The following is a 26539-nucleotide window of genomic DNA, read 5'->3' on the forward strand; positions in this document are numbered from 1 at the left end:
AGATTTGTGACATGTGGTGTTCACACCGAGAGCAGGCTGACGGTCCAATTATAGAGAGAGCAACTGGAGAGCCCAGACCAGCCCAACCCAGCCCAGCCCAGACCAGTCCAATCCAACCCAGCCTAGTCCAGTCCAGCCCTGCCCAGCCCTGCCCAGCCCAGCCCAATCCAGCCCAGTCCAACCCAGCCCAGACCAGTCCAATCCAACCCAGCCTAGTCCAGTCCAGCTCTGCCCAGCCCAACCCAGCCCAGACCAGTCCAGCCCAATCCAGCCCAGCCCAACCCAGCCCAGACCAGTCCAATCCAACCCAGCCTAGTCCAGTCCAGCCCTGCCCAGCCCAAACCAGCCCAGTCCAACCCAGCCCAGACCAGTCCAATCCAACCCAGACCAGTCCAGTCCAGCCCAAACCAGCCCAAACCAGCCCAGTCCAACCCAGCCCAGACCAGTCCAATCCAACCCAGACCAGTCCAGTCCAGCCTAGTCCAGTCCAGCCCTGCCCAGCCCAAACCAGCCCAGTCCAACCCAGCCCAGACCAGTCCAATCCAACCCAGACCAGTCCTGTCCAAGCCAGTCCAGTCCAGCCCAGCCCAATCCAGCCCAGACCAGTCCAGCCCAGCCCAACCTAGCCCAGACCAGTCCAATCCAACCCAGCCCAGTCCAGTCCAGCTCAGCCCAGCACAAACCAGCCCAGCCCAATCCAGCCCAGTCCAACCCAGCCCAGACCAGTCCAATCCAATCCAGACCAATCCTATCCAGCCCAGTCCAGTCCAGCCCAGCCCAATCCAGCCCAGCTCAACCCAGTCCAATCCAACCCAGCCCAGCCCAACCCAACCCAGTCCAGCCCAGCCCAGCCCAGCCCAGTCCAGCCCAGTCCAATCCAGCCCAGCCCAGCCCAGTCCAGCCCAGCCCAGCCCAACCCAGCCCAGCCCAATCCAGCCCAGCCCAGCCCAGACCAGTCCAGCTCAACCCAGTCCAATCCAACCCAGCCCAGCCCAATCAAGCCCAGCCCAACCCAGCCCAGTCCATTCTAGTCCAGCCCAGCCCAGTCCATTCTAGTCCAGCCCAGCCCAGCCCAGCCCAACCCAGTCCAGCCGAGCCCAGCCCAGTCCAGCCCAGTCCAATCCAGCCCAGCCCAGCCTAGCCCAGTCCAGCCCAATCCAGCCCAGCCCAACCCAGTCCAGCCCAGCCCAGCCCAGTCCAGCCCAGCCCAGCCCAACCCAGCCTAAAGCGGTCCAGCCCAGTCCAGCACAGTCCTGCCCAATATAGCACAGCACAGTCCAATCCAATCCAGTCCAATCCACTCCAGCCCAGCCCAATCCGGTCCAGTCCAGCCCAGCCCAGGCCAGCACAATCCAGCCCTGCCCAATCCAGCCCAGCCCTTCCCAATCCAGCCCAATCCAGCCCAGCCCTGCCCAATACAGCAATGCCCAGACCAGCCCTGCCCAATCCAGCCCAGCCCAGCCCAGCCCTGCCCAATCCAGCCCAGCCCAGCCCAGCCCAATCCAGCCCAGTCCAACCCAGCCCAGACCAGTCCAATCCAACCCAGACCAATCCTATCCAGCCCAGTCCAGCCCAGCCCAGCCCAATCCAGCCCAGCCCAGCCTAGCTCAACCCAGTCCAATCCAACCCAGCCCAGCCCAATCCAGCCCAGCCCAACCCAGCCCAGTCCAGCCCAATCCAGCCCAGCCCAGCCCAGCCCAGTCCAGCCCAGCACAATCCAGCCCAGCCCTGCCCAGTCCAGCCCAGCCCAGCCCAGTCCAGCCCAGTCCAATCCAGCCCAGCCCAGCCCAGCCCAGCCCAGCCCAGTCCAGCCCAGTCCAATCCAGCCCAGCCCAGCCCAGTCCAGCCCAGCCCAGCCCAGCCCAGTCCAGCCCAATCCAGCCCAGCCCAACACAGCCCAGCCCAGTCCAGTCCAGCCCAGTCCAGTCCAGCCCAATCCAGCTCAGCCCAGCCCAGTCCAGTCCCGCCCAGCCCAGCCCAGCCCAGCCTAAAGCGGTCCAGCCCAGCCCAGTCCAGCTCAGCCCAATCCGCTGCAGTCCAGCCCAGCCCAGTCCAGCACAGTCCTGCCCAATCTAGCACAGCACAGTCCAATCCAATCCAGTCCAATCCACTCCAGCCCAGCCCAATCCGGTCAGGTCAAGCCAGCCCAGGCCAGCACAATCCAGCCCTGCCCAATCCAGCCCAGCCCTGCCCAATCCAACCCAGCCCTTCCCAATCCAGCCCAGCCCCGCCCAATCCAGCCATGCCCAGCCCAGCCCTGCCCAATCCAGCCCAGCCCTGCCCAATCCAGCCATGCCCAGCCCTGCCCAATCCAGCCCTGCCCAATCCAGCCCTGCCCAATCCAGCCCAGCCCTGCCCAATCCAGCCCAGCCCTTCCCAATTCAGCCCAATCCAGCCCAGCCCTGCCCAATCCAGCCCAGCCCTGCCTAACCCAGCCATGCCCAATCCAGCCCCTCCCAGCCCAATCCAGCCCAGCCCTGCCTAACCCAGCCATGCCCAATCCAGCCCAGCCCTGCCCAATCCAGCCCAGCCCTGCCTAACCCAGCCATGCCCAATCCAGCCCAGCCCTGCCAAATCCAGCACAGCCCAGCCCAATCCAGCCCAGCCAAGACCTGCCCAATCCAGCCCAGCCCTGCCCAATCCAGCCCAACACAGCCCAATCCAGCCCAGCCAAGCCCTGCCCAATCCAGCCCAGCCCTGCCCAATCCAGCCCAGCCCAGCCCTTCCCAATCCAGCCCAGCCCAGCCCAGCCCTGGGGAATCCTGCCCTGCCCAGCCCTGCCCAATCCAGCCCTGCCCAGCCCAGCCCTTCCCAATCCAGCCCTGCCCAGCCCTGCCCAATCCATCTCTGCCCAATCCAGCCCTGCCCAGTCCAATCCAGCCCTGCCCAATCTAGCCCTGCCCAGCCCAATCCAGCCCTGCCCAATCCAGCCCTGCCCAGCCCATCCCTGCCCAATCCAGCCCTGCCCAGCCCAATCCAGCCCTGCCCAACCCATCCCTGCCCAGCCCTGCCCAATCCAGCCCAGCCCAATCCAGCCCAGCCCTGCCCAATCCAGCCCACCCCTGCCCAGCCCTTCCCAATCCAGCCCAGCCCAGCCCTGCCCAATCCAGCCCAGCCCTGCCCAATCCAGCCAAGACCAGCCCAATCCAGCCCAGCCCAGCCCTGCCCAATCCAGCCCTGCCCAGCCCAGCCCTGCCCAATCCAGCCCTGCCCAGCCCAATCCAGCCCTGCCCAGCCCAGCCCAATCCATCCCTGCCCAATCCAGCCGTGCCCAACCCTGCCCAATCCAGCCCTGCCCAGCCCAGCCCTGCCCAATCCAGCCCAGCCCTTCCCAATCCAGCCACTTCCCAATCCAGCCCAGCCCTGCCCAGCCCTGCCCAATCCAGTCCAGCCCTGCCCAATCCAGCCCTGCCCAATCCAGCCCAGCCCTGCCCAATCCAGCCCTGCCCAATCCAGCCCTTCCCAATCCAGCCCAGCCCTTCCCAATCCAGCCCTGCCCAATCCAGCCCTTCCCAATCCAGCCCTGCCCTTCCCAATCCAGCCCAGCCCTGCCCAATCCAGCCCAGCCCAATCCAGCCCAGCCCAGCCCAATCCAGCCCTGCCCAGCCCTTCCCAATCCAGACCAGCCCTGCCCAATCCAGCGCAGCCCAATCCAGCCCAGCCCAGCCCAATCCAGCCCTGCCCAGCCCTTCCCAATCCAGACCAGCCCTTCCCAATCCAGCGCAGCCCAATCCAGCCCAGCCCTTCCCAATCCAGCCCACCCCTGCCCAGCCCTTCCCAATCCAGCCCAGCCCTGCCCAATCCAGCCCAGCCCTGCCCAGCCCTTCCCAATCCAGCCCACCCCTGCCCAGCCCTTCCCAATCCAGCCCAGCCCTGCCCAGCCCTTCCCAATCCAGCCCAGCCCTGCCCAATCCAGCCCAGCCCTGCCCAATCCAGCCCAGCCCTGCCCAGCCCACCCCTGCCCAGCCCTTCCCAATCCAGCCCAGCCCTGCCCAATCCAGCCCAGCCCTGCCCAGCCCAGCCCTGCCCAGCCCACTGAGCGGGGTGGGTGGGTCAGTGTTAACTTCAACAAGGAGCCGAGCGAAGGGAGGGTGCAGACGTCCCAGGGCAGAAGTGTGGAGGGGTTTTCTTTAGCACCGCAATGGACGGGGGCAAAACGGGGAAGATTAAATTCACCTTCTGCATGGTGACGGTGGGTATAATCCTGTCGGTTGTTGCTGTCAGCACCGATTACTGGGCAGTCCTCAGCCCCCGGCTGGAGAGAGGCAACACCACCTGTGAAGAGGCTCATTTCGGTTTGTGGAGACTCTGTACCAGGAGCAGCTTCGTCAGCACCATACAGCCAGACGGCAGGGGCTGTGGGAACAGTGACTTTCCTGCAGGTAAGGGATTGGGGCTGTGGGAGCAGCGACTTTCCTGCAGGTAAGGGGCTGGTGTGGGAGCAGCGAGTTTCCCGCAGGTAAGGGGCTGGGGCTGTGGGAACAGTGACTTTCCTGCAGGTAAGGGGCTGGGGCTGTGGGAGCAGCGACTTTCCTGCAGGTAAGGGGCTGGGGCTGTGGGAGCAGCGAGTTTCCTGCAGGTAAGGGGCTGGTGTGGGAGTCGCGAGTTTCCTGCAGGTAAGGGGCTGGGGCTGTGGGAACAGCGGGTTTCCTGCAGGTAAGGGGCTGGTGTGGGAGCAGCGAGTTTCCTGCAGGTAAGGGGCTGGGGCTGTGGGAGCAGCGGGTTTCCTGCAGGTAAGGGGCTGGGGCTGTGGGAGCAGCGAGTTTCCTGCAGGTAAGGGGCTGGGGCTGTGGGAGCAGCGAGTTTCCTGCAGGTAAGGGGCTGGTGTGGGAGCAGCGAGTTTCCTGCAGGTAAGGGGCTGGGGCTGTGGGAGCAGCGAGTTTCCTGCGGGTAAGGGGCTGGTGTGGGAGCAGCAAGTTTCCTGCGGGTAAGGGGCTGGGGCTGTGGGAGCAGTGGGTTTCCTGCAGGTAAGGGGCTGGGGCTGTGGGAGCAGCGAGTTTCCTGCGGGTAAGGGGCTGGTGTGGGAGCAGCAAGTTTCCTGCGGGTAAGGGGCTGGGGCTGTGGGAGCAGCGAGTTTCCTGCGGGTAAGGGGCTGGGGCTGTGGGAGCAGTGGGTTTCCTGCAGGTAAGGGGCTGGGGCTGAGGGAGCAGCGAGTTTCCTGTAGGTAAGGGGCTGGGGCTGTGGGAGCAGCGAGTTTCCTGCGGGTAAGGGGCTGGGGCTGTGGGAGCAGTGGGTTTCCTGCAGGTAAGGGGCTGGGGCTGAGGGAGCAGCGAGTTTCCTGCAGGTAAGGGGCTGGGGCTGTGGGAGCAGCGAGTTTCCTGCAGGTAAGGGGCTGGTGTGGGAGCAGCGAGTTTCCTGCAGGTAAGGGGCTGGGGCTGTGGGAGCAGCGAGTTTCCTGCAGGTAAGGGGCTGGGGCTGTGGGAGCAGCGAGTTTCCTGCGGGTAAGGGGCTGGTGTGGGAGCAGCGAGTTTCCTGCAGGTAAGGGGCTGGGGCTGTGGGAGCAGCGAGTTTCCTGCGGGTAAGGGGCTGGTGTGGGAGCAGCAAGTTTCCTGCGGGTAAGGGGCTGGGGCTGTGGGAGCAGCGAGTTTCCTGCAGGTAAGGGGCTGGGGCTGTGGGAGCAGCGGGTTTCCTGCAGGTAAGGGGCTGGGGCTGTGGGAGCAGCGAGTTTCCTGCAGGTAAGGGGCTGGGGCTGTGGGAGCAGCAAGTTTCCTGCAGGTAAGGGGCTGGTGTGGGAGCAGCGAGTTTCCTGCAGGTAAGGGGCTGGTGTGGGAGCAGCGAGTTTCCTGCAGGTAAGGGGCTGGGGCTGTGGGAGCAGCGAGTTTCCTGCAGGTAAGGGGCTGGGGCTGTGGGAGCAGCGAGTTTCCTGCAGGTAAGGGGCTGGGGCTGTGGGAGCAGCGAGTTTCCTGCAGGTAAGGGCTGGGGCTGTGGGAGCAGCGGGTTTCCTGCAGGTAAGGGGCTGGGGCTGTGGGAGCAGCGAGTTTCCTGCAGGTAAGGGGCTGGGGCTGTGGGAGCAGCGAGTTTCCTGCAGGTAAGGGGCTGGTGTGGGAGCAGCGAGTTTCCTGCGGGTAAGGGGCTGGGGCTGTGGAGCAGCGAGTTTCCTGCAGGTAAGGGGCTGGGGCTGTGGGAGCAGCGAGTTTCCTGCAGGTAAGGGGCTGGGGCTGTGGGAGCAGCGACTTTCCTGCGGGTAAGGGGCTGGGGCTGTGGGAGCAGCGAGTTTCCTGCAGGTAAGGGGCTGGGGCTGTGGGAGCAGCGGGTTTCCTGCAGGTAAGGGGCTGGGGCTGTGGGAGCAGCGGGTTTCCTGCGGGTAAGGGGCTGGGGCTGTGGGAGCAGCGAGTTTCCTGCGGGTAAGGGGCTGGGGCTGTGGGAGCAGCGACTTTCCTGCGGGTAAGGGGCTGGGGCTGGTGTGGGAGTCGCGAGTTTCCTGCAGGTAAGGGGCTGGTGGGCTGCACTTCCCTGAACTGAATGAAAGGTGTGCGAGGGGAATCACTTTGTCCAATTTTGCATCGCTCACTAAAAATAAAAACATAACTCGAATTTAACTCTGAATAACTGGGGTCCTGGGCATAATTTCAGCAAACAATATCCAACTGAATGTCACAGGAAAGGGGTTTTCACAGACACATTGCTGCTGACAGTTCTCTTGGCCAGGATACACTTTCAGATTGGAAATTTAAAAAAAAAAAATTTTTATTGGAATTTTTTACAGAAAATATAAAAATATAACAAGTATAGCAAAAAGCAGTAATATTCAACTAACAGCCCCATAACACCCACAATTCCCCCATACCGTAACATCACATGTATCACACTCCCCCCACCCCCCCCCCCAAACAAGAGAACTTAACCATAAATTAAAATTAAATAAATCAAATTTAAATAAAATAAGCCAACATAATCAACGTCCCCCCCCCCCCGTTGCTGCTGCTACTGTCCCAGTACCCTATCGTTGAGCCAGAAAGTCGAGGAAAGGTTGCCACCGTTTAAAGAACCCTTGCACCGATCCTCTCAGGGCGAATTTAACCTTATAGAACAGTACATAGAACAGTACAGCACAGAACAGGCCCTTCGGCCCTCAATGTTGTGCCGAGCCATGATCACCCTACTCAAACCCACGTATCCACCCTATACCCGTAACCCAACAACCCCCCCCCCCAACCTTACTTTATTAGGACACTACGGGCAATTTAGCATGGCCAATCCACCTAACCCGCACATCTTTGGACTGTGGGAGGAAACTGGAGCACCCGGAGGAAACCCACGCACACAGGGGTAGGACGTGCAGACTCCACACAGACAGTGACCCAGCCGGGAATCGAACCTGGGACCCTGGAGCTGTGAAGCATTTATGCTAACCACCATGCTACCCTGCTGCCCCTTCTCAAGCTTAATGAAGCCCGCCATGTCATTGATCCAGGTCTCCACGCTTGGGGGCCTCGCATCCTTCCACTGTAGCAAAATCCTTTGCAGGGCTACTAGGGACGCAAAGGCCAGCACACCGGCCTCTTTCGCCTCCTGCACTCCCGGCTCTACCCCAACCCTAAAGATCGCGAGTCCCCATCCTGGCTTGACCCTGGATCCCACCACCCTTGACACCGTCCTCGCCACCCCCTTCCAGAACTCCTCCAATGCCGGGCATGCCCAGAACATATGGGCATGGTTCGCTGGACTCCCCGAGCACCTGACACACCTATCTTCACCCCCAAAGAACCTACTCATCCTCGTCCCAGTCATGTGGGCCCGGTGCAGCACCTTGAATTGGATGAGGCTAAGCCGCGCACACGAGGAGGAAGAATTTACCCTCTCCAGGGCATCAGCCCATGTCCCGTCTTCGATCTGTTCCCCCAGTTCCCCCTCCCACTTAGCTTTCAGCTCCTCTACTGACGCCTCTTCCACCTCCTGCATAAGCTTGTAGATATCGGATATCTTCCCCTCCCCGACCCAGACCCCCGAAAGCACCCTGTCCTCACCCCCCTCGCGGGGAGCGCAGGGAATCCCTCCACCTGCCGTCTAGCAAATGCCTTTACCTGCAGATACCTGAACATGTTCCCCGGGGGAGCCCAAATTTCTCCTCCAACTCCCCCAGGCTCGCAAACCTTCCGTCGATAAACAGGTCCCTCAGCTGTCTAAGGCCCGCTCTGTACCATCCCCGAAATCCCCCATCCATGTTCCCCGGGACGAACCTATGGTTCCCCCTTAACGGAGCCTCCATCGAGCCCCCCACTTCTCCCCTATGTCGCCTCCACTGCCCCCAAATCTTGAGGGTAACCGCCACCACCGGACTCGTGGTATACCTCGTGGGAGGGAGTGGCCACGGCGTCGTTACCAAGGCCCCCAGGCTTGTATCCTCACAAGACGCTCTCTCCATCCGTTTCCATGCTGCCCCCTCCCCCTCCATCACCCACTTACGCACCATCAACACGTTGGCCGCCCAGTAGTACCCCGAGAGATTGGGCAATGCCGGCCCCCCCCCATCTCTACCCCGCTCCAAGAAGACCCTCTTCACCCTCGGGGTGCCATGCGCCCAAACAAATCCCATGATGCTGCTGGTCACCCTTTTAAAAAAGGCCCTAGGGATAAAGATGGGCAAGCAGTGGAAGAGGAACAAGAACCTCGGGAGAACCATCATTTTGACGGATTGCACTCTGCCCGCCAGCGATAGCGGCACCATGTCCCACCTTTTAAATTCCTCCTCCATCTGTTCCACTAGTCTGGTGAAGTTAAGCTTATGAAGAGCCCCCCAACTCCTGGCCACCTGCACCCCCAGGTACCTGAAACTCTTCACTGCCCTCCTGAAGGGGAGCCTCCCAATTCCCTCCTCCTGATCTCCCGGGTGCACTACAAATACCTCGCTCTTTCCTAAGTTCAGCTTATAGCCTGAGAAGCCCCCAAATTCCGCTAACAGTTCCATCACCCCCGGCATTCCCCCCTCTGGGTCAGATTGGAAATTAACAACAAATCTTCGTCCTCATTTGTATGAAACTGGAGCAAGTTTCCCTCTTCCACCCCACAGTCTCAATCGACCCCCTCTTACAATGAATATCAGAGTTTCCAAAAACATCCCAGCCCCAAATCTCCTTCCTCAGAAAGTTCCTGGTGAATTGGAAATACTGCTTGGCTGCACTGGAAGCTGGGCGGCAGGGGAGAAACCATCTCCCAACCACTCCTGACAATATTCCTCCAGCTCTTTTTTAAAAACAAAGAATGAATATTTGGGGAAACTTTTCAGACGCTGCTAATGAACCAGATTATGTTTAACATGAATCCCTGGTTAACTCCATCAAACAGTCATTTCGGCTGTAGTGACTAATTAAAACCTCCTAAAATATATTTCTGGGATGGAAGAAAGTATTTAGCTGAAGACGCGCCTTGCTGCTTGGGGAACAGGTGCTGGTGTTAGATTACAGAGTTTTACAGGAGTTAAATATACCAGCGACAGAACACGCCAGCCTTTCTCTTCACGTTAATGTGTTTGCATTTGTGATTCCAGCATGTCGGAGCCCCTTGTTTCAATCCCCCAGTGCCTGGGCCCATGAATATGAGGATATTTGCAATCCCCTGGTACCTAAGGATGAATAAGGCCTTTCCACCCATCAAGAAACATTCCCTAATTAAATGTTTCTTACCAAATTATTTCAAGGTTTTGGTCTCCATAATTTTATCTGAAAATTTAGTCCAAATGCTGATTACTCTGTGATGTAAAACATTCTGAAAGCAGTCAGCTTCTTGCACAAGTTCAGCACATTGTGAACTGTTGATTTCTGCCTTGTTAAACCCAGACTCTCGGGTCCACCATTCCCATTCAATACTATCCTTGGAGTAAAGGTGCTTACTGCCATTTTTTTTTATCCGTTACAGTATTTACGTCATTCTTTAATCCTGGGACATCTTCCTTTCATCCCATTGGACCTTTGAATTTAGCTGCTGCAAGTTGAACTGATTTACAATATCGAGCTTCTGAAAACAATTCCTCCTCACCACGAGAACTTGTCTCGTGTGTCAGCTGAGACTCAGCGGGATGTTACATTTCACTCAGAGTCTGGAGGTTTTGTGTTCCAGATATGTGAACAGGCAGAGGAGGCAGCGGGATGGTCACTGATTAGTAAATCCAGGGAGCCAGGGAAATGCTCTGGGTATAAATCCCACCAACACAGCCGGTGAAATTTGAATTCAATGGAAATCTGGAATTAAAAGTTTAATGATGACCACGATTGTTCATTAGGGAAGGAAATCTATCTCTTAAACACACTCTGAAATGGCCCAGCAAGCCACTCAATTTCACCCAACTGATACAAAGACAATAAAACGGAATGAAATGAGAATCGCTTATTGTCACGAGTAGGCTTCAAATGAAGTTACTATGAAAAGCCCCTAGTCGCCACATTCCGGCACCTGTTCGGGGAGGCTGGTATGGGAATTGAACCGTGCTGCTGGCCTGCGTTGGTCTGCTTTCAAAGCCAGCGATTTAGCCCTGTGCTAAACCAGCCCCTATATAATATCCTTTTATTGTCACAAGTATGAACTTACTGTGAAAAGCCCCTAGTCGCCACATTCCCGCGCCTGTTCGGGTAAGTTGATAGGGGAATTGAACCCGCGTTGCTGGCCTTGTTCTGCAAACCAGACGGACCACCAAACATCAACTCTGAAATGACAACGGCAAACCCAGCCCTGTCGACCCGAAAAGTCCTCCTTACAAACATCTGGGGGTTTGTGCCAATGTTGGGAGATGTGTCTCACAGACTAGTCAAGCAATGGCCTGACATAATCATAATCACAGAATCATAACTTACAGATAATGTCCTAGACACCACTATCACAATTCCTGGGTATGTCCTGTCTCACTGGCAGGACAGACTCAGCAGAGGTGGCCGCTGGCTCACTGCAAATAGTTGTCCTGGGAAGCCTCAACATAGATTCTCGACCCCATGGAGTCAAACATGGGCAAGGAAACCTCCTGCCAATTACCACGTACCAGCCACCACCAGCTTGATGAATCAGTACTCCTCTGTGTCCAACACCACTTGAAGGAAGCATTGAGGGTGGACAAGGGCACAGATTGTACCCTGGATGGGGGGACACCAAGACTGGCCCGGTAGTACCACCACAGACCGAGTTGGCCGGGTCCTAAAGGACCTTGCTGCTGGACTGGGACTGCAGCAGGTGGTGAGGGAACCAACAAGAGGGAAAAACATACTCGACATCAGCCTAGCCAACCTGCCTGCTGAAGATGAATCTGTATCGGTAGAAGTGACCACCGCACAGCCCTTGTGGAGACAAAGTTTCATCTTCACATTGAGGATACCCTCCATCGTGTTGTGTGACACTACCACCTTGCTAAATGGGATAGACTTCAAACAGATCGAGCAACTCAAGACGGGGCATCCATGAGGTGCTGTGGGCCATCAGCAGCAGCAGAATTGTATTCAACCACTATCTGCAACTTCATGGCCCAGCATATCCCCCACTCTACCATTACCACCAAGCCAGGGATCAACCCTGGATCAATGAAGAGGGTAGGACAGCATGCCAGGAGCATATCCCCCACTCTACCATTACCCCCCAGCCAGGGGATCAACCCTGGCTCAATGAAGAGGGCAGGACAGCATGCCAGGAGCAACACCAGGCAAACCTAAAAATGAGGTATCAACCTGATGAAGCTGCAACACAGGAATACTTGTGCGCCAAACAGTATAAGCAGCAAGTAACAGACAGAGCTAAGCGATTCCACAACCAACGCATCAGATCTAAGCTCTGCAGTCCTGCCACATCCAGCCGTGAATGGTGGTGGGCCATTAGGCATTTCACTGGAGGAGGAGGCTCCACAATGATGGAGGAGCCCAGCACATCTGTGCAAAAGACAAGGCTGCAGCATTCGCAACAATCTTCAGCCAGAAGTGCCGGGTGGATGATCCATCTCGGTCTCCTCCGGAGGTCCCCAGCATCATAGATGCCAGTCTTTAGCCAATTCAATTCACTCCATTTGATATCAAGAAATGGCTGAAGGCACTGCATACAGCAAAGGCAATAGTAGTTACGATTTGTGCTCCAGAACTTGCCACACCTCCAGCCGAGTTGTTCCAGTACAGCTACAACACTGGCATCTGCCCAGCAAATTGCCCAGATGTGTCCCTTACACGGGTCAAACCAACCCGGCCAATTACCACCCTATCAGTCTACTCTGTAAAGTGATAGAAGGGGACATTAACAGTGTTATCAAGTGGCCCTTGCGGACGACTGCACAATGTTCAGCACCATTCACGACACCTCAGATAATGAAGCAGTTCATGTCTAAATGCAGCATAACCTGGACAATATCCAGGCTTGGGGCTGACAAAGGGCAAGTTACATTCACGCTACACCAGTGCCAGGCAATGACCATCTCCTACAAGAGAGGATCTAACCATCACCCGTTGACATTCAATGGCATTGAATCCTCCATAATCAACATCCTGGGGGTTCCCATTGACCAGAAACTGAAGTAGCCATATAGGTACTGTGGCTACAAGAGCAGGTCAGACACTGGTCAGATGCTAAGATTCCTGAGACGAGGACTTCCGGTGGCGGCGATGACGTAGGAAGCCACACATTTGGGAGCTCCCGTTTTAAACGGACTTTTCGGCTCTTTTTAGAGCCCAAAACGGAAATTTTTCGACATCTCCCGGTGGGAGAAGGTGTGCTGAACGACTTTCCCCGCAGTCCATGACTCGAACTCGGAGTGGAAAGGGGGAAAAAACGGTAGCAACTCCCCAGAAAAAACAGGGGAAGGGATCCAAGATGGCGGCCGGCGGAGCTCCAGAGGAGTGGAAGCAGTGGGCCCAGGAGCAACTAGCTGCTCTCCTGCACTGCTTTACAGATTTCAAGGCTGAGGTACTGAGCTCTCTGCAGGAAACGAACAGAAGGCTGTCGGAGATTCAGACCACCCAGGGTGCTGCCATCAAGGAGTTGCAGACGCAGGCCACTGAACGAGAGGAGGAGGCCGTGGTCCTCGTGAGTAAGGTGGAGGGACACGAGGCACTCCACAAGAAGTGGCAGGAACGCTTCGAGGAGCTTGATCACCGCATGAGGCGGAAAAACCTGCGGATCTTGGGCCTTGCGGAGGGGCTGGAGGGGTCGGACCTGGCAACCTACGTGGCCACAATGCTGAACTCGCTAGTGGGGGCCTGGTCTTTCCATCTGCCCCTGGAGCTGGAGGGAGCCCACAGGGTACTGGCCAGGAGGCCTAAGGAGAATGAACCCCCGCGTGCGGTGCTGGTGAGGTTCCACCGGTTCAGTGATCGGGAATGTGTGCTGCGCTGGGCCAAGAAGGTGAAGAGCAGCAAGTGGGAGAATGGGGTAGTACGGATCTACCAGGATTGGAGTGCGGAGGTGGCTAAGCGGCGGTCCGGATTTAATCGGATGAAAGAGGTGCTTTACAGGAAAAAGATACATTTCGGAATGTTGCAGCCTGCGCGCCTGTGGGTAACTTATTCGGACCGGCATTATTATTTCAATTCCCCGGAGGAGGCGTGGGCCTTCGTGCGGACGGAGAAACTGGACTTGAACTAGGGGTTGGGGGTTGCGGGGTCGGTTGTAATGCTTTATTGCTGGTTTCTGCTGTTGCTATGTTCTCTTTTTTTTGTACTTTTGCAATTTTGATATGGTTATTTATGGGGGTGTTGTTCTGCTATGTTTTTTCTGCTGTGGGGCATTGTTTGAGTTTTGTATCTTGCGGGGAGGGTGGGGGGGTTTGTTGTATTCTATGTCAGGTTGGGGGTATGGAGTGGGGCTGGTATTTGGGAGCTGCGTCAGAAGGGTGTGTGGGGCAGTGCGAAAGCGCGGGCTTTCCTCTGGTTTCCCGCGCTGCGGGGATGGGGGGCGGAGACGATGATGGGGGGAGGCGGGGCCTTAACTGATTCTTCCCCGCGCTGGAGCGGTGCCTGGAGGAGGGATAGATTGGGGGATGATCCCACTTTGGGAGGGGTCGGGTTATTGGCGGGAGTTTCCGGGGTCAGCAGAAGTTAGCTGACCCACGGAAGTACAATGGAGGACAGTTCGCGGCTGGGAGGGTTCCTAGCCTGGGGGGGAAGGGAGAGGGGGAAAGGGTTGCTGCTGGTAAGGTCAGGAAGGAGCTGGTGGGGGCTGGGGGGACAGAGGTGAGGTGTTGTCGCCGTGGGGACTGGGTTGGGCAGGGGGTGCTGGCCTGGGGCGGGCAGTCGACGGGCTATGGCTAGTCGACGGGGGAGGGGGGGCGGGACGCCCTCTGATCCAGTTGGTCACCTGGAATGCGAGAGGATTGAATGGGCCGGTGAAGCGGTCGAGGGTACTGGCTCATCTGAAGGGGCTAAAGGCAGATGTGGAAATGCTTTAGGAGACCCACCTGAAGGTGGCGGACCAGGTCCGCCTGAGGAAGGGATGGGTGGGGCAGGTTTTCCACTCGGGGTTGGATGTGAAGAACCGGGGAGTGGCGATTCTGGTGGGGAAAAATGTGTTGTTTGAGGCATCGGAGGTGGTGGTGGATAAAGGGGGGAGGTATGTTATGGTTAGGGGCAGGCTACAAGGAGAGAAGGTGGTACTTGCTAGTGTGTAAGCCCCAAATTGGGACGATGCGGGCTTTATGAGGCGTATGTTGGGACGGGTCCCGGATCTGGAGGCGGGAGGTCTGATCATGGGGGGGGGACTTCAATACGGTGTTGGATCCTTCACTGGATCGGTCCAGCTCTAGGACGGGTAGGAGGCCGGCGGCGGCCAAGGTACTGAGAGGGTTTATGGACCAGATGGGTGGGGTGGATCCATGGAGGTTTGTGAGGCCGAGGGCACGCGAGTACTCTTTTGTCTCCCACGTACATAGGGTCTACTCTCGGATAGATTTCTCCGTGGTGAGTAGGGGACTGATTCCGAGAGTGGAGGAGGCCGAGTATTCGGCCATTGCAATCTCCGACCACGCTCCGCATTGGATGGAGTTGGAGATGGGGGAGGTGCGGGACTAGCGCCCGTTGTGGCGGTTGGATGTGGGGTTGTTGGCGGAGGAGGTGTGTAGGAGGGTCCGGGCAAGTATTGAGGGGTACCTCGAGGTAAATGATATGGGGGAGGTTCAGGTGGGGATGGTCTGGGAAGCCCTGAAGGCAGTGATTCGTAGGGAGCTGATATCTATCTGGGCACACAGGGAGAGGAGCGAGAGGAGTGAGAGGGATAGACTGGTGGGAAAGATGCTGGAGGTAGACAGGAGGTATGCAGAGGCACCAGAGGAGGGACTGTTGGGGGAGAGGCGCAGCCTGCAGGCTAAATTTGATTTGCTGACCACTGGAAAGGCGGAGGCACAGTGGAGGAAGGCACAAGGGGCAGTGTACGAACATGGTGAAAAGGCGAGTAGGATGCTGGCTCATCAGCTCCGCAAGCGGGATGCGGCTAAGGAAATTGCTGGAGTGAGAGACAAGAGTGGGAATGTGGTGCGGAAGGGGGTAGAGGTGAATGAGGTCTTCAAGGACTTTTACGGGGAACTGTACCGGTCGGAGCCAACGGGGGAGAGGAGGGGAATGGAGAGGTTCCTCGACGGGCTTTCTTTCCCGAAGGTGCAGGAGGAGCAGGTGGAGGGGTTGGGTGCGCCGATTGAGCTGGAGGAGCTAGTTAAGGGGATCGGGCAGATGCAGTCAAGGAAGGCACCGGAGCCGGATGGGTTCCCGGTGGAATTTTATAAAAAGTTTGTGGACCTAGTGGGCCCCTTGCTGGTGCGGACACTCAATGAAGCGTGGGAAGGGGGGACTTTGCCCCCGACGATGTCGCGGGCGCTGATCTCGTTAATTTTAAAGAGGGACAAGGACCCCCAGCAGTGTGGTTCATACAGGCCCATATCTCTCCTCAACGTAGATGCTAAGGTCCTGGCAAAAATCCTGGCCACCAGGATAGAGGACTGTGTGCCAGGGGTTGTGCACGAGGACCAGACAGGTTTTGTGAAGGGAAGGCAGCTGAACACGAATGTGCGGAGATTGTTGAATGTCATCATGATGCCAGCGATTGAGGGGGAGGCAGAGATAGTGGTGGCGCTGGATGCGGAGAAAGCCTTCGATAGAGTGGAGTGGGGGTACTTATGGGAGGTGTTGGGGAGGTTTGGATTTGGTGAAGGGTTCATTAGATGGGTAAGGCTGCTATATGAGGCCCCGATGGCGTGTGTGGCCACGAATGGGAGGTGGTCAGAGTACTTCCGGCTTTACCGAGGGACCAGGCAGGGTTGCCCCCTGTCCCCCTTGTTGTTTGCACTGGCAATCGAGCCGCTGGCGATGGCGTTGAGGGATTCAGAGAGGTGGAGAGGTTTGGTGCGAGGTGGGGAGGAACATAGGGTGTCGTTGTATGCCGATGACCTGTTACTGTATGTGGCGGACGCGGTGGGAGGGATGCCGGGGGTGATGGAGCTGCTAGCTGAGTTTGGGACCTTTTCAGGTTATAAACTAAATTTAGGCAAGAGCGAGGTGTTTGTGGTGCACCCTGGAGACCAGGAGGAAGGAATTGGTAGGCTCCCGCTTAGGTGGGCAGGGGAGAGCTTTAGGTACCTGGGGGTGCAGGTGGCCAGGGGCTGGGGGACTCTCCACAAGCATAACTTTACCAGACTGGTAGATCAAATGGAGGAGGAGTTCAAGAGGTGGGACATGCTGCCATTATCGTTGGCGGGGAGGATGCAGTCCGTCAAAATGACGGTGCTTCCGAGGTTCTTGTTCCTCTTTCAGTGCCTGCCCATCTTTATCCCCAGGGCCGCCTTTAGGAGAGTGACTAGCAGTATTTTGAGCTTTGTGTGGGCACATGGGACTCCGAGAGTGAAGAGAGTGTTCCTGGAGCGAGGGAGGGATAGAGGCGGGCTGGCGCTGCCCAACCTTCTGGGGTACTATTGGGCGGCCAATGTGTCAATGGTGCGTAAATGGGTGATGGAGGGGGGAGGGGCGGCGTGGAAAAGAATGGAGATGGCGGCATGTAGAGGTACGAGCCTGGGTGCCATGGTAACGGCACCGTTGCCGCTCTCCCCTAAGAGGTTTACCACGAGCCCGGTGGTGGCGGCGACCCTAAGAATCTGGGGACAGCGGAGACGGTATCGGGGGGAAACGGTGACTGGTAAATTCCACTACAGTAAATTCCACTACGGTAAATTCCAGAGAATTATCAATCTGAAAACGCTCTGCAATTTTAAAGAAATATTGCACGCAATTTGTCATAAAAGAACTTTCTTCAAATATATTAAACTTTTTAATCTTAATGTGTGAATAAAATGTGAGCTAAAATGTATTCATATTCTTTTATCTATTTTTATGTACTCGCCATCATTTTTATCTTAATGTGTGAATAAAATGTGAGCTATTTTATTTTATTTTATTATTATTTTTTTAAGGTGCTATAGTGGAATTTACCGTAGTGGAATATACCGCAGTGAAATCTACCTAAAGTGAAATTTCCCGAGTGGAATTTACCGTAGTGGAATTTACCTTAGTGGAATTTACCTAGAACCGGGGGAAACAGGGGGCTCGATGGAGGCTCCATTGGATGGCAATCATCGGTTCATCCCACGGAACAGGGATGGGGGATTTAGGGGGTGGCAAAGGGTGGGCATCAGTAAATTGAGGGACCTGTTAATTGGCGGGAGGTTTGCGGGCCTGGGGGAACTGGAAGATAAGTTTGGGCTTCCCCAAGGGAACATGTTCAGATACTTGCAGGTAAAGGCGTTTGCTAGGCGACAGGTAGAGGGATTCCCTTTGCTGCCCTCGCGGGGGACGATGGACAGAGTGCTTTCGGGGATGTGGGTCGGAGAGGGGAAGGTGTCTGACATCTATAAGGTAATGCAGGAGGTGGAGGAGTCGTCAGTGGAGGAGCTGAAGGCTAAATGGGAGGAGGAACTCGGGGAGCAGATAGAGGACGGGACTTGGGCGGATGCCTTGGAGAGAGTCAACTCTTCCTCCTCATGTGCGAGGCTTAGTCTCATCCAATTTAAGGCGCTGCACCGGGCCCACATGTCCGGGACTAGGATGAGTAGGTTCTTTGGGGGTGAGGACAGGTGCACCAGATGTTCAAGGAGTCCAGCGAACCACGCCCATATGTTCTGGACATGCCCAGCACTGGAAGAATTCTGGAAGGGGGTGGCGGGGACGGTGTCGAGGGTGGTTGGATCCAGAGTCAAACCAGGGTGGGGACTCGCGATTTTTGGAGTTGCGGTAGAGCCGGGAGTGCAGGAGGCGAAAGAGGCCGGTGTCCTGGCCTTTGCGTCCCTAGTAGCCCGGCGGAGGATCTTGCTACAGTGGAAGGATGCGAGGCCCCCAAGTGTGGAGACCTGGATCAGTGACATGGCGGGATTTATAAAGTTGGAAAGGGTCAAATTTGCCCTGAGAGGATCAATACAAGGGTTCTATAAACGATGGCAGCATTTTCTGGCTCAAAGATAGGTATTTTGGTCAATAGCAGCAGCAACCCGGGGGAGGGGGGTGGGGGGGTGGGGGGGGGGGTGTGTTCCTTATTATAGTTTCTATTATGTAACTTAATACTGTGTTAATTTGCGTTGTTGTTAAAATGCTGTGTTGTTCATGGAGGTGGGGCGAATGTTTATGATTGTTAATATTATTGTTATTTTTGGTATTTTACTATGGTTCGTTATTGTTGTATAAATTCAAAATTTTTCAATAAAAATTATTTAAAAAAAAAAGATTCCTGAGACGAGTAACTCACCTCCTAACTTCTCAAAGCTTGTCCACCATCTACAAGGCATAAGTAAGTCAGGACTGTGAGGAATATTCTCCACTTGCCTGCCTGAGTGCAGCTCTAACAATACTCATGACGCTTGACACTATCCAGGACAAAGCAGCCCCGTTTGATTGCTCCTCCTTCCACAAACATTCAAACCCCCACCACCGACACACCGTGGCAGTCTTTATACCACCGAGGCTCCTTAGGCAGCACCTTCCAAACCCATGACCGTTACACCTAGAAGGACAGGGGCAGCAGGCACATGGGAATATCATCACATGAAAGTTCCTCTCTAAATCACACTCCATCCTGATTGGAAATATATCACCGTTACTTCACTATCGCTGGAGCTCCCTCTCCAACAGCACTGAGGGTGTACCTACACGCCAGAGACAGCAATGTGGGTGTACCGATACCCCAGGGACTGTAATGTGGGTGTACCGATACCCCAGGGACTGTAATGTGGGTGTACCGATACCCCAGGGACTGTAATGTGGGTGTACCGATACCCCAGGGACTGCAATGTGGGTGTACCGATACCCCAGGGACAGCAATGTGGGTGTACCGATACCCCAGGGACTGTAATGTGGGTGTACCGATACCCCAGGGACTGTAATGTGGGTGTACCGATACCCCAGGGACTGCAATGTGGGTGTACCGATACCCCAGGGACAGCAATGTGGGTGTACCGATACCCCAGAGACTGTAATGTGGGTGTACCGTTACCCCAGGGACTGTAATGTGGGTGTACCGATACCCCAGGGACTGCAATGTGGGTGGACTGATACCCCAGGGACTGCAATGTGGGTGTACCGATACCCCAGGGACTGTAATGTGGGTGGACTGATACCCCAGGGACTGCAATGTGGGTGGACTGATACCCCAGGGACTGCAATGTGGGTGTACCGATACCCCAGGGACAGCAATGTGGGTGGACTGATACCCCAGGGACTGTAATGTGGGTGTACCGATACCCCAGGGACTGCAATGTGGGTGCACCGTTACCCCCGGGACTGTAATGTGGGTGTACAGTTACCCCAGGGACTGCAATGTGGGTGCACCGTTACCCCAGGGACTGTAATGTGGGTGTACCGATACCCCAGGGACTGCAATGTGGGTGCACCGTTACCCCCGGGACTGTAATGTGGGTGTACAGTTACCCCAGGGACTGCAATGTGGGTGGACTGATACCCCAGGGACTGTAATGTGGGTGTACCGATACCCCAGGGACAGCAATGTGGGTGTACCGATACCCCAGGGACAGCAATGTGGGTGCACCGTTACCCCCGGGACTGTAATGTGGGTGTACCGTTACTCCAGAGACAGCAATGTGGGTGTACCGATACCCCAGGGACTGCAATGTGGGTGCACCGATACCCCAGGGACTGCAATGTGGGTGCACCGTTACCCCAGGGACTGCAATGTGGGTGTACCGTTACCCCAGGGACTGCAATGTGGGTGCACCGTTACCCCCGGGACTGTAATGTGGGTGTACAGTTACCCCAGGGACAGCAATGTGGGTGTACCGATACCCCAGGGACAGCAATGTGGGTGGACTGATACCCCAGGGACTGTAATGTGGGTGTACCATTACCCCAGGGACTGTAATGTGGGTGCACCGTTACCCCCGGGACTCACACCATCTCACCATTACACATCTCACCATAGTCGCATCATCTCACCATAGTCACATCATCTCACCATAGTCACACCATCTCACCATAGTCGCACCATCTCACCATAGTCGCACCATCTCACCATAGTCACACCATCTCACCATAGTCACACCATATCACCATTACACACCATCTCACCATAGTCGCACCATCTCACCATAGTCATACCATCTCACCATAGTCACACCATCTCACCATTACACACCATCTCACCATAGTCACACCACACACCCTAGTCACACCATCTCACCCTAGTCACACCATCTCACCCTAGTCACACCATCTCAGTATAGTCACACCACACACCATAGTCACACCATCTCAACATAGTCACACCATCTCACCATGTCACACCATCTCACCATTACACACCATCTCACCATAGTCACACCATCTCACCCTAGTCACACCATCTCACCATTACACACCATCTCACCATAGTCCTCTCTGCTTATCATTTCTTCCACAATGTGTCAGAATGTGTACTTTCTGAATCACATTGACTGCTATTCATTGAGTTGTAAAAATCACCAGGTTTCCTCCTAATAATTGTTCCCACCAATTTACATGCAATTGAATTAAGACAACTTGATCTGTAGTTATTCTGCCATCATTTTTGAATTTACGTTTCCACCTCTTTTTAATTCTGCTCCGACTTTACAACAGTGATTACATTTCAAAAGTACGTCATTGCCCATAAAGCTCTTTGGACCCTCCTGAGGTGGGACCAACACTGGGCTGGATTCTTGCCGGCGGGATGCTCCATTTTACTGGCAGCCCCGGGGGTTTCCTGACGGCGTGGGGCTGCCCCACAATGGAAAACCTCATTGACCGGCCGGCGTAACGGAGAAATCCCCCCGGCAGGGTGAAACAGAAATGTAGCATGGCGGGGCGGAGAATCCAGCCCAAGGTTTAAGATAATGAGCTCATTAGAGATAAGAGCTGGAGTTGGCTATTGGATCCATTGAGCCCTGTTCCGTCATTCAGTAAGATGATGCTGATCAGATTGTGGCCTTAACTCCATTACTCTGCTCATTCCCCATAACCCTCGAATCCCTTGGAGATTAATCATCTGTCTAACTCAGCCTTGAACATATTCACTGACCCAACCTCCACTGCTCTCTGTGGAGACGAACGTGAGAGACAAAATTCCTCCTCATCTCCATCCTAAATGGGAGATTCCTTATTTGCGTGTCCTGGTCCTCAATTTTCCCACAAACAGAAACATTGTCTCACATCCATCCTGCCAGCACCCCCCCCTCCAGAATTTAATGTTTCAAAAAGATCTCCTAATCTTGTTCTGAACTCCAATGAGCATAGACCCAGCCTTTCCTTCATCCCCCTTCATCCCAGGAATCAGCCGAGAGGACTTTTCCTGGACTGCTTCCAATACATGAATACTCCTCCCTAAATAAGGAAGCCAATACTGACGGCGTGCCCCCGATGTAGTCTCACCAATGCCCTGTACAGCTGCAGCAAGACTTTGCTATTTTTATATTCTATCCCCTTAGCAATAAGGGCCAACATGCCCAATTGTTTGTTGTACCTGTCCTAAACGCTAATTTTCATGGAACATTTACAAGGATATCCAGATCTCTGTGTGTCGCTGCATCCTGCAATCTCTCCCTATTTAAATAATACTCTGCTTCTCTATTCTCCCTGCCAAAATAGAAAATCTCACATTTTCCCACATTATACTCCACCTGCCAAATGTTTGCCTATTCACTTAACCTTTCAATATCCCTATGCAGACTTTTGTATCCAACTCAAAACTTGCTTTCCTATCCATCTTTTATCATCAGCAAATCAGGCTCCAATACATTCGGTCCCTTCCTATAAATACAAGTCTTTCTTCAGTTCAACAATCCCTTCTTCACACCTCATCAGCGACCTTTGACGTTGGTTCATCACAAACTCAGGCTCCAACGTTGTCGGACTGGGTGGAACTACACGTGGCTGGTTGTATTTTTATATATCCTGTCAAAGACAGAAAATAACCACCAATGACTTGTCTTCTCACTCCCACACTGTTGGTGACACGCATCACTACCTCTCCTCCAACTCTCCTGGTTCCTCCTCTAACTCCCAATGGATGAACAGAAATTTACACCAATTGCATATTGGGAAGATTGAAGCCATTTTGGACAACCTCCGACTGCCTAGCAACTGTGTGAAGCAGAACCTGATTGCGCACAGCATTACTTAACCCTGAGATCAGCTTCTGATCACACATCCATATCATCATAAAGACTGTCTTTTTCCACCTCCTTGCCTGGCCTCACCTTAGTCTGAGCTTATCTGCTTCTGAAACCCTCATTCTTGCCTCGATTACATGGTTATTTCAATGCACCCCTGCATTCCACCCTCTGTAAACTTTACATCATTGAAAACTATGCTGTCTGTCCCAATGCGGCAGAACCCATTTCACCCATCACCCACTGTGCCTGTTAACCTCTAACTCCCAGTTAACGTGGAATAATAGAATCTTTATGGGGTGTCGGCTTCACTGGCTAGGTCAGCATTTATTGCCCATCCCTAATTACCCTTGAGAAGGTGGTGAGCCGCCTTCTTGAGCCATTGCAGTCCATATGGTGTAGGTACACCCAACGTGTTGTTAAGAAGGGAGTTCCAGGATTGTGAAAGAACAGCAACATATTTCCACATCAGGATGGCATGTGGCATGGAGAGGAACATGCAGGTGGTGGTATTTCCTTACGTTTGCTGCCATTGTCCCTCTAGGTGTAGAGGTAACGGGTTTGGAAGGTGCTGCCGAAGGAGCCTGATTGAGTTGCTGCGGTGCATCTTGTAGATGGTACACACGGCTGTCACTGCCTCATTGTGGAGGGAGTGAATGTTTGATGTGGTATATGGGTGCCAATCAAATGGAGCTGCTTTGTCCTGGATGGTGTGGAGCTTCTTGAGTGTTGGAGCTGCGCTCATCCAGGCAAGTGGAGAGCATTCATTCCACTCCTGAAGTGTAAATGGTGGGCAGACTCAGGAGAGTAAAGAGGTGAGTTACTCTTCACAGAATCCTAAGCTTCTGACCGAGGGCATCGATTAATTACAACACTGAAAGGAGCCATTCAGCCATTGGACCCATACTATCTCTCTGGAAGGACATCTCAAGTGAGTTCCATTTCCTGATTCCTTTCCCATAACCCTGTAGGGGTTTGTGCAATTCTCTTTTGACAAGAAGAAATACAACTGCCTCAACCACCCTCTCAGAAAACGCATCCTCTCGTAAAACGCATCCTCTCGGAAAACGCATCCTCTCGGAAAACGCATCCTCTCGGAAAACGCATCCTCTCGGAAAACGCATCCTCTCGGAAAACGCATCCTCTCGGAAAACGCATCCTCTCGGAAAACGCATCCTCTCGGAAAACGCATCCTCTCAGAAAACGCATCCTCTCGGAAAACGCATCCTCTCGGAAAACGCATCCTCTCGGAAAACGCATCCTCTCGGAAAACGCAAACTCACAGAGAACGCACCCTCTCAGAGAACACATCCTCTCAGAGAACACATCCTCTCAGAGAACACATCCTCTCAGAGAACACATCCTCTCAGAGAACACATCCTCTCAGAGAACACATCCTCTCAGAGAACGCACCCTCTCAGAGAATACATCCTCTCAGAGAACACATCCTCTCAGAGAACACATCCTCTCAGAGAACACATCCTCTCAGAGAACACATCCTCTCAGAGAACACATCCTCTCAGAGAACGCACCCTCTCAGAGAATACATCCTCTCAGAGAACACATCCTCTCAGAAAACGCAACGTTTCAGAAAATGCAACTTCACAGAGAACAAAACCTCTCATAGAGTGCAACCTCTCAGAAAACACAACCTCTCAGAGAACGCAACCTCTCAGAAAGTGCATCCTCACAGAAAACCCATCTTCTCTTAAAACACGCCGTCTCAGACAATTTGCTCCAGACTCTAGTCTCATGCTGCATAGAAACGTTTTTCCTCATGTTGCCTTTGGTTCTTTTGCCAATCACCAGGTTTGAGGATGATTTGTTCCACTCGGGGGAGGTGGGTTCTGCGGCGGCTGAATAGTCCAATCCTGGATCCGCAGATTCTGCCACCAGTTTGGTGGGTGGAACGCTCTGGGTTCTGTGCTCTCTTTCCACTGTTCATGCTTGGCCTCCGCATGCTCCATCCTGTGAAGCTCGAGGTGATTGATGCCTTCGCAGATGCTTCTTCTCCAGCCTGTGTGTTCTAAAGCAAGCGATTCCCACGTGCAGTGAGATGTTGCATTTATTTATCGAGGCTTTCAGCGGTTCCACGGTCCTCCTGGTGATCGTTTGCCATTGCGGAGCTCAGACTAGAGCACTTGTTTCGGGAATCTTGTGTTGGGCATGCGGGCAATGTGGCCGGCCCATCACAGCTGGCCGAGCATGATCAGTGCCTCAATATGGGAATATTGGCCTGGGAGAGGACGCTCCTGTCGGTACACAAATCCTGCCAGTGGATTTGCAGGATTTTGTGGAGGCAGCGTTCCTGATATCTCTCCAGGGATTTGAGGTGTCTGCTGTATATCGTCCATGTTTAAAGTCTTCAAATCTTCCGAAAGTGCGCTCCCAGAATTGGATACAATACTCTAGTTGAAGCTGAATTGCTGTTTTTTAAGGTTCATCATTATTTCTTTATTTTTGTAATCTATATCTCTCCTGATAAAACCAAGGATCATATCTGCCATTTGAACCATTTTCTTAAAATCCCTTCAATGATTTTTACACAGATACCCACCAGGTTTCTCCCCTTCACTATCTCTATAATTGTGTCCTTTATATTTGACATTCTTTATTCTTCTTCCTCATATATATAACTTTGCATTTCTCTGCATTAAATTTATCTGCAATATCCGCCCATACCACCAGCCTGTCTCTATCCTCTTGAAATCTAACACCATCCTCTTCATAGTTCATTAGAAATCCCAGGTTTTGTGTCACTTTCAGATTCTGAAATTGTGCCCTGTACACCCATAAGACCATAATATATAGGAGCAGAATTGGGCCACTCGGCCCATCATGGCTGATATGTTTCTCATCCCCATTCTCCTGCCTTCTCCCTGTAACCCTGATCTCCTTATTGATCAAGAACCTATCTCTCTCTGTCTTCAAGACACTCAGTTATTTGGCCTCCGCAGCCTTCTGCGGCAATGAGTTCCACAGATTCACCACCTTCTGGCTGAAGAAATTCCTCCTCATCTCTGTTTTAAAGGATCGTCCCTTTAGTCTGAGATTGTGCCCTCAGGTTCTAGTTTTTCCTAATAATGGAAACATCCTCTCCACGTCCACTCTATCCAGGCCTCTCAATTTTCTGTAAGTTTCAATGAGATCCCCTCTCATCCTTCTAAACTCCAACGAGTACAGACCCAGGGCAGGATTGCACCAAAATGGGACTATGTAGGCAGCACGGTGGCCTAGTGGTTAGCACAACCGCCTCACGGCGCTGAGGTCCCAGGTTCGATCCCGGCTCTGGGTCACTGTCCGTGTGGAGTTTGCACATTCTCCCCGTGTCTGCGTGGGTTTCGCCCCCACAGCCCAAAAATGTGCAGAGTAGGTGGATTGGCCACGCTAAATTGCCCCTTAATTGGAAAAAATAATTGGGTATTCTAAATTTTTTTTTAAATGGGACTATGTTCCCACACTGGCATAAACACGGTGCAGTTTTACTCCCGACATTGCGAGAAACAAGTTGACCTAATTCAGCGCCCTGCAGGGGGAAAGCAGGGACCCGGAGTAAATCTCGCAGCTGCGGATAATGGCTCCCGTACTTCCGGTTCGGAGTCCGCGCATTCGCACGGCAGGGGCCTCCAGTGGCTGCGCCGAGCTCCATGACGGCCTTGGACCGCGGTGCAACACTGAGAAATGAGACCCCCCCCCCGCCGATCGGCCGCGTGCCCGAGCATCTAACCCCGCGGATCTAATCCCCGGCCGTCTATAAGGCCCCCCCCCCCCCCCCCGGCCTCTGATCCCCCCACACCCGACCAGGGTGGCCGCGGACTGAGTCCGCAGCCTCCATGTGAGAATTCCGACCGGCAATCGGTGGTTAGTTCCTCGCCGTCAGGAACTCAGCTGATCGGGAGCAGAGGATGGCTGGGTGGGCCTCTGGCAAAGGGCCCACAATCGCACGGCATACTCCGCGGTCATGCCGATTTTCGAGGC

General features: G+C 54.5%; 1 protein-coding gene across 1 annotated transcript in view; it reads left to right on the forward strand.

Moving 5' to 3' along the window:
- Positions 1–4011: 4011 nt before the first annotated feature.
- The window catches only part of LOC119953738 (voltage-dependent calcium channel gamma-1 subunit-like), a 72990-nt gene continuing 50462 nt past the window's right edge, over positions 4012–26539 (forward strand). Inside the window, 1 exon segment of the mRNA XM_038778303.1 lies at positions 4012–4382. Within this exon segment, the coding sequence (XP_038634231.1) occupies positions 4142–4382 (241 nt within the window). The 5' untranslated portion in view covers positions 4012–4141.

Source organism: Scyliorhinus canicula, chromosome 18 (assembly GCF_902713615.1).
Source record: "Scyliorhinus canicula chromosome 18, sScyCan1.1, whole genome shotgun sequence".
Classification (NCBI taxonomy): Eukaryota; Metazoa; Chordata; class Chondrichthyes; order Carcharhiniformes; family Scyliorhinidae; genus Scyliorhinus; species Scyliorhinus canicula.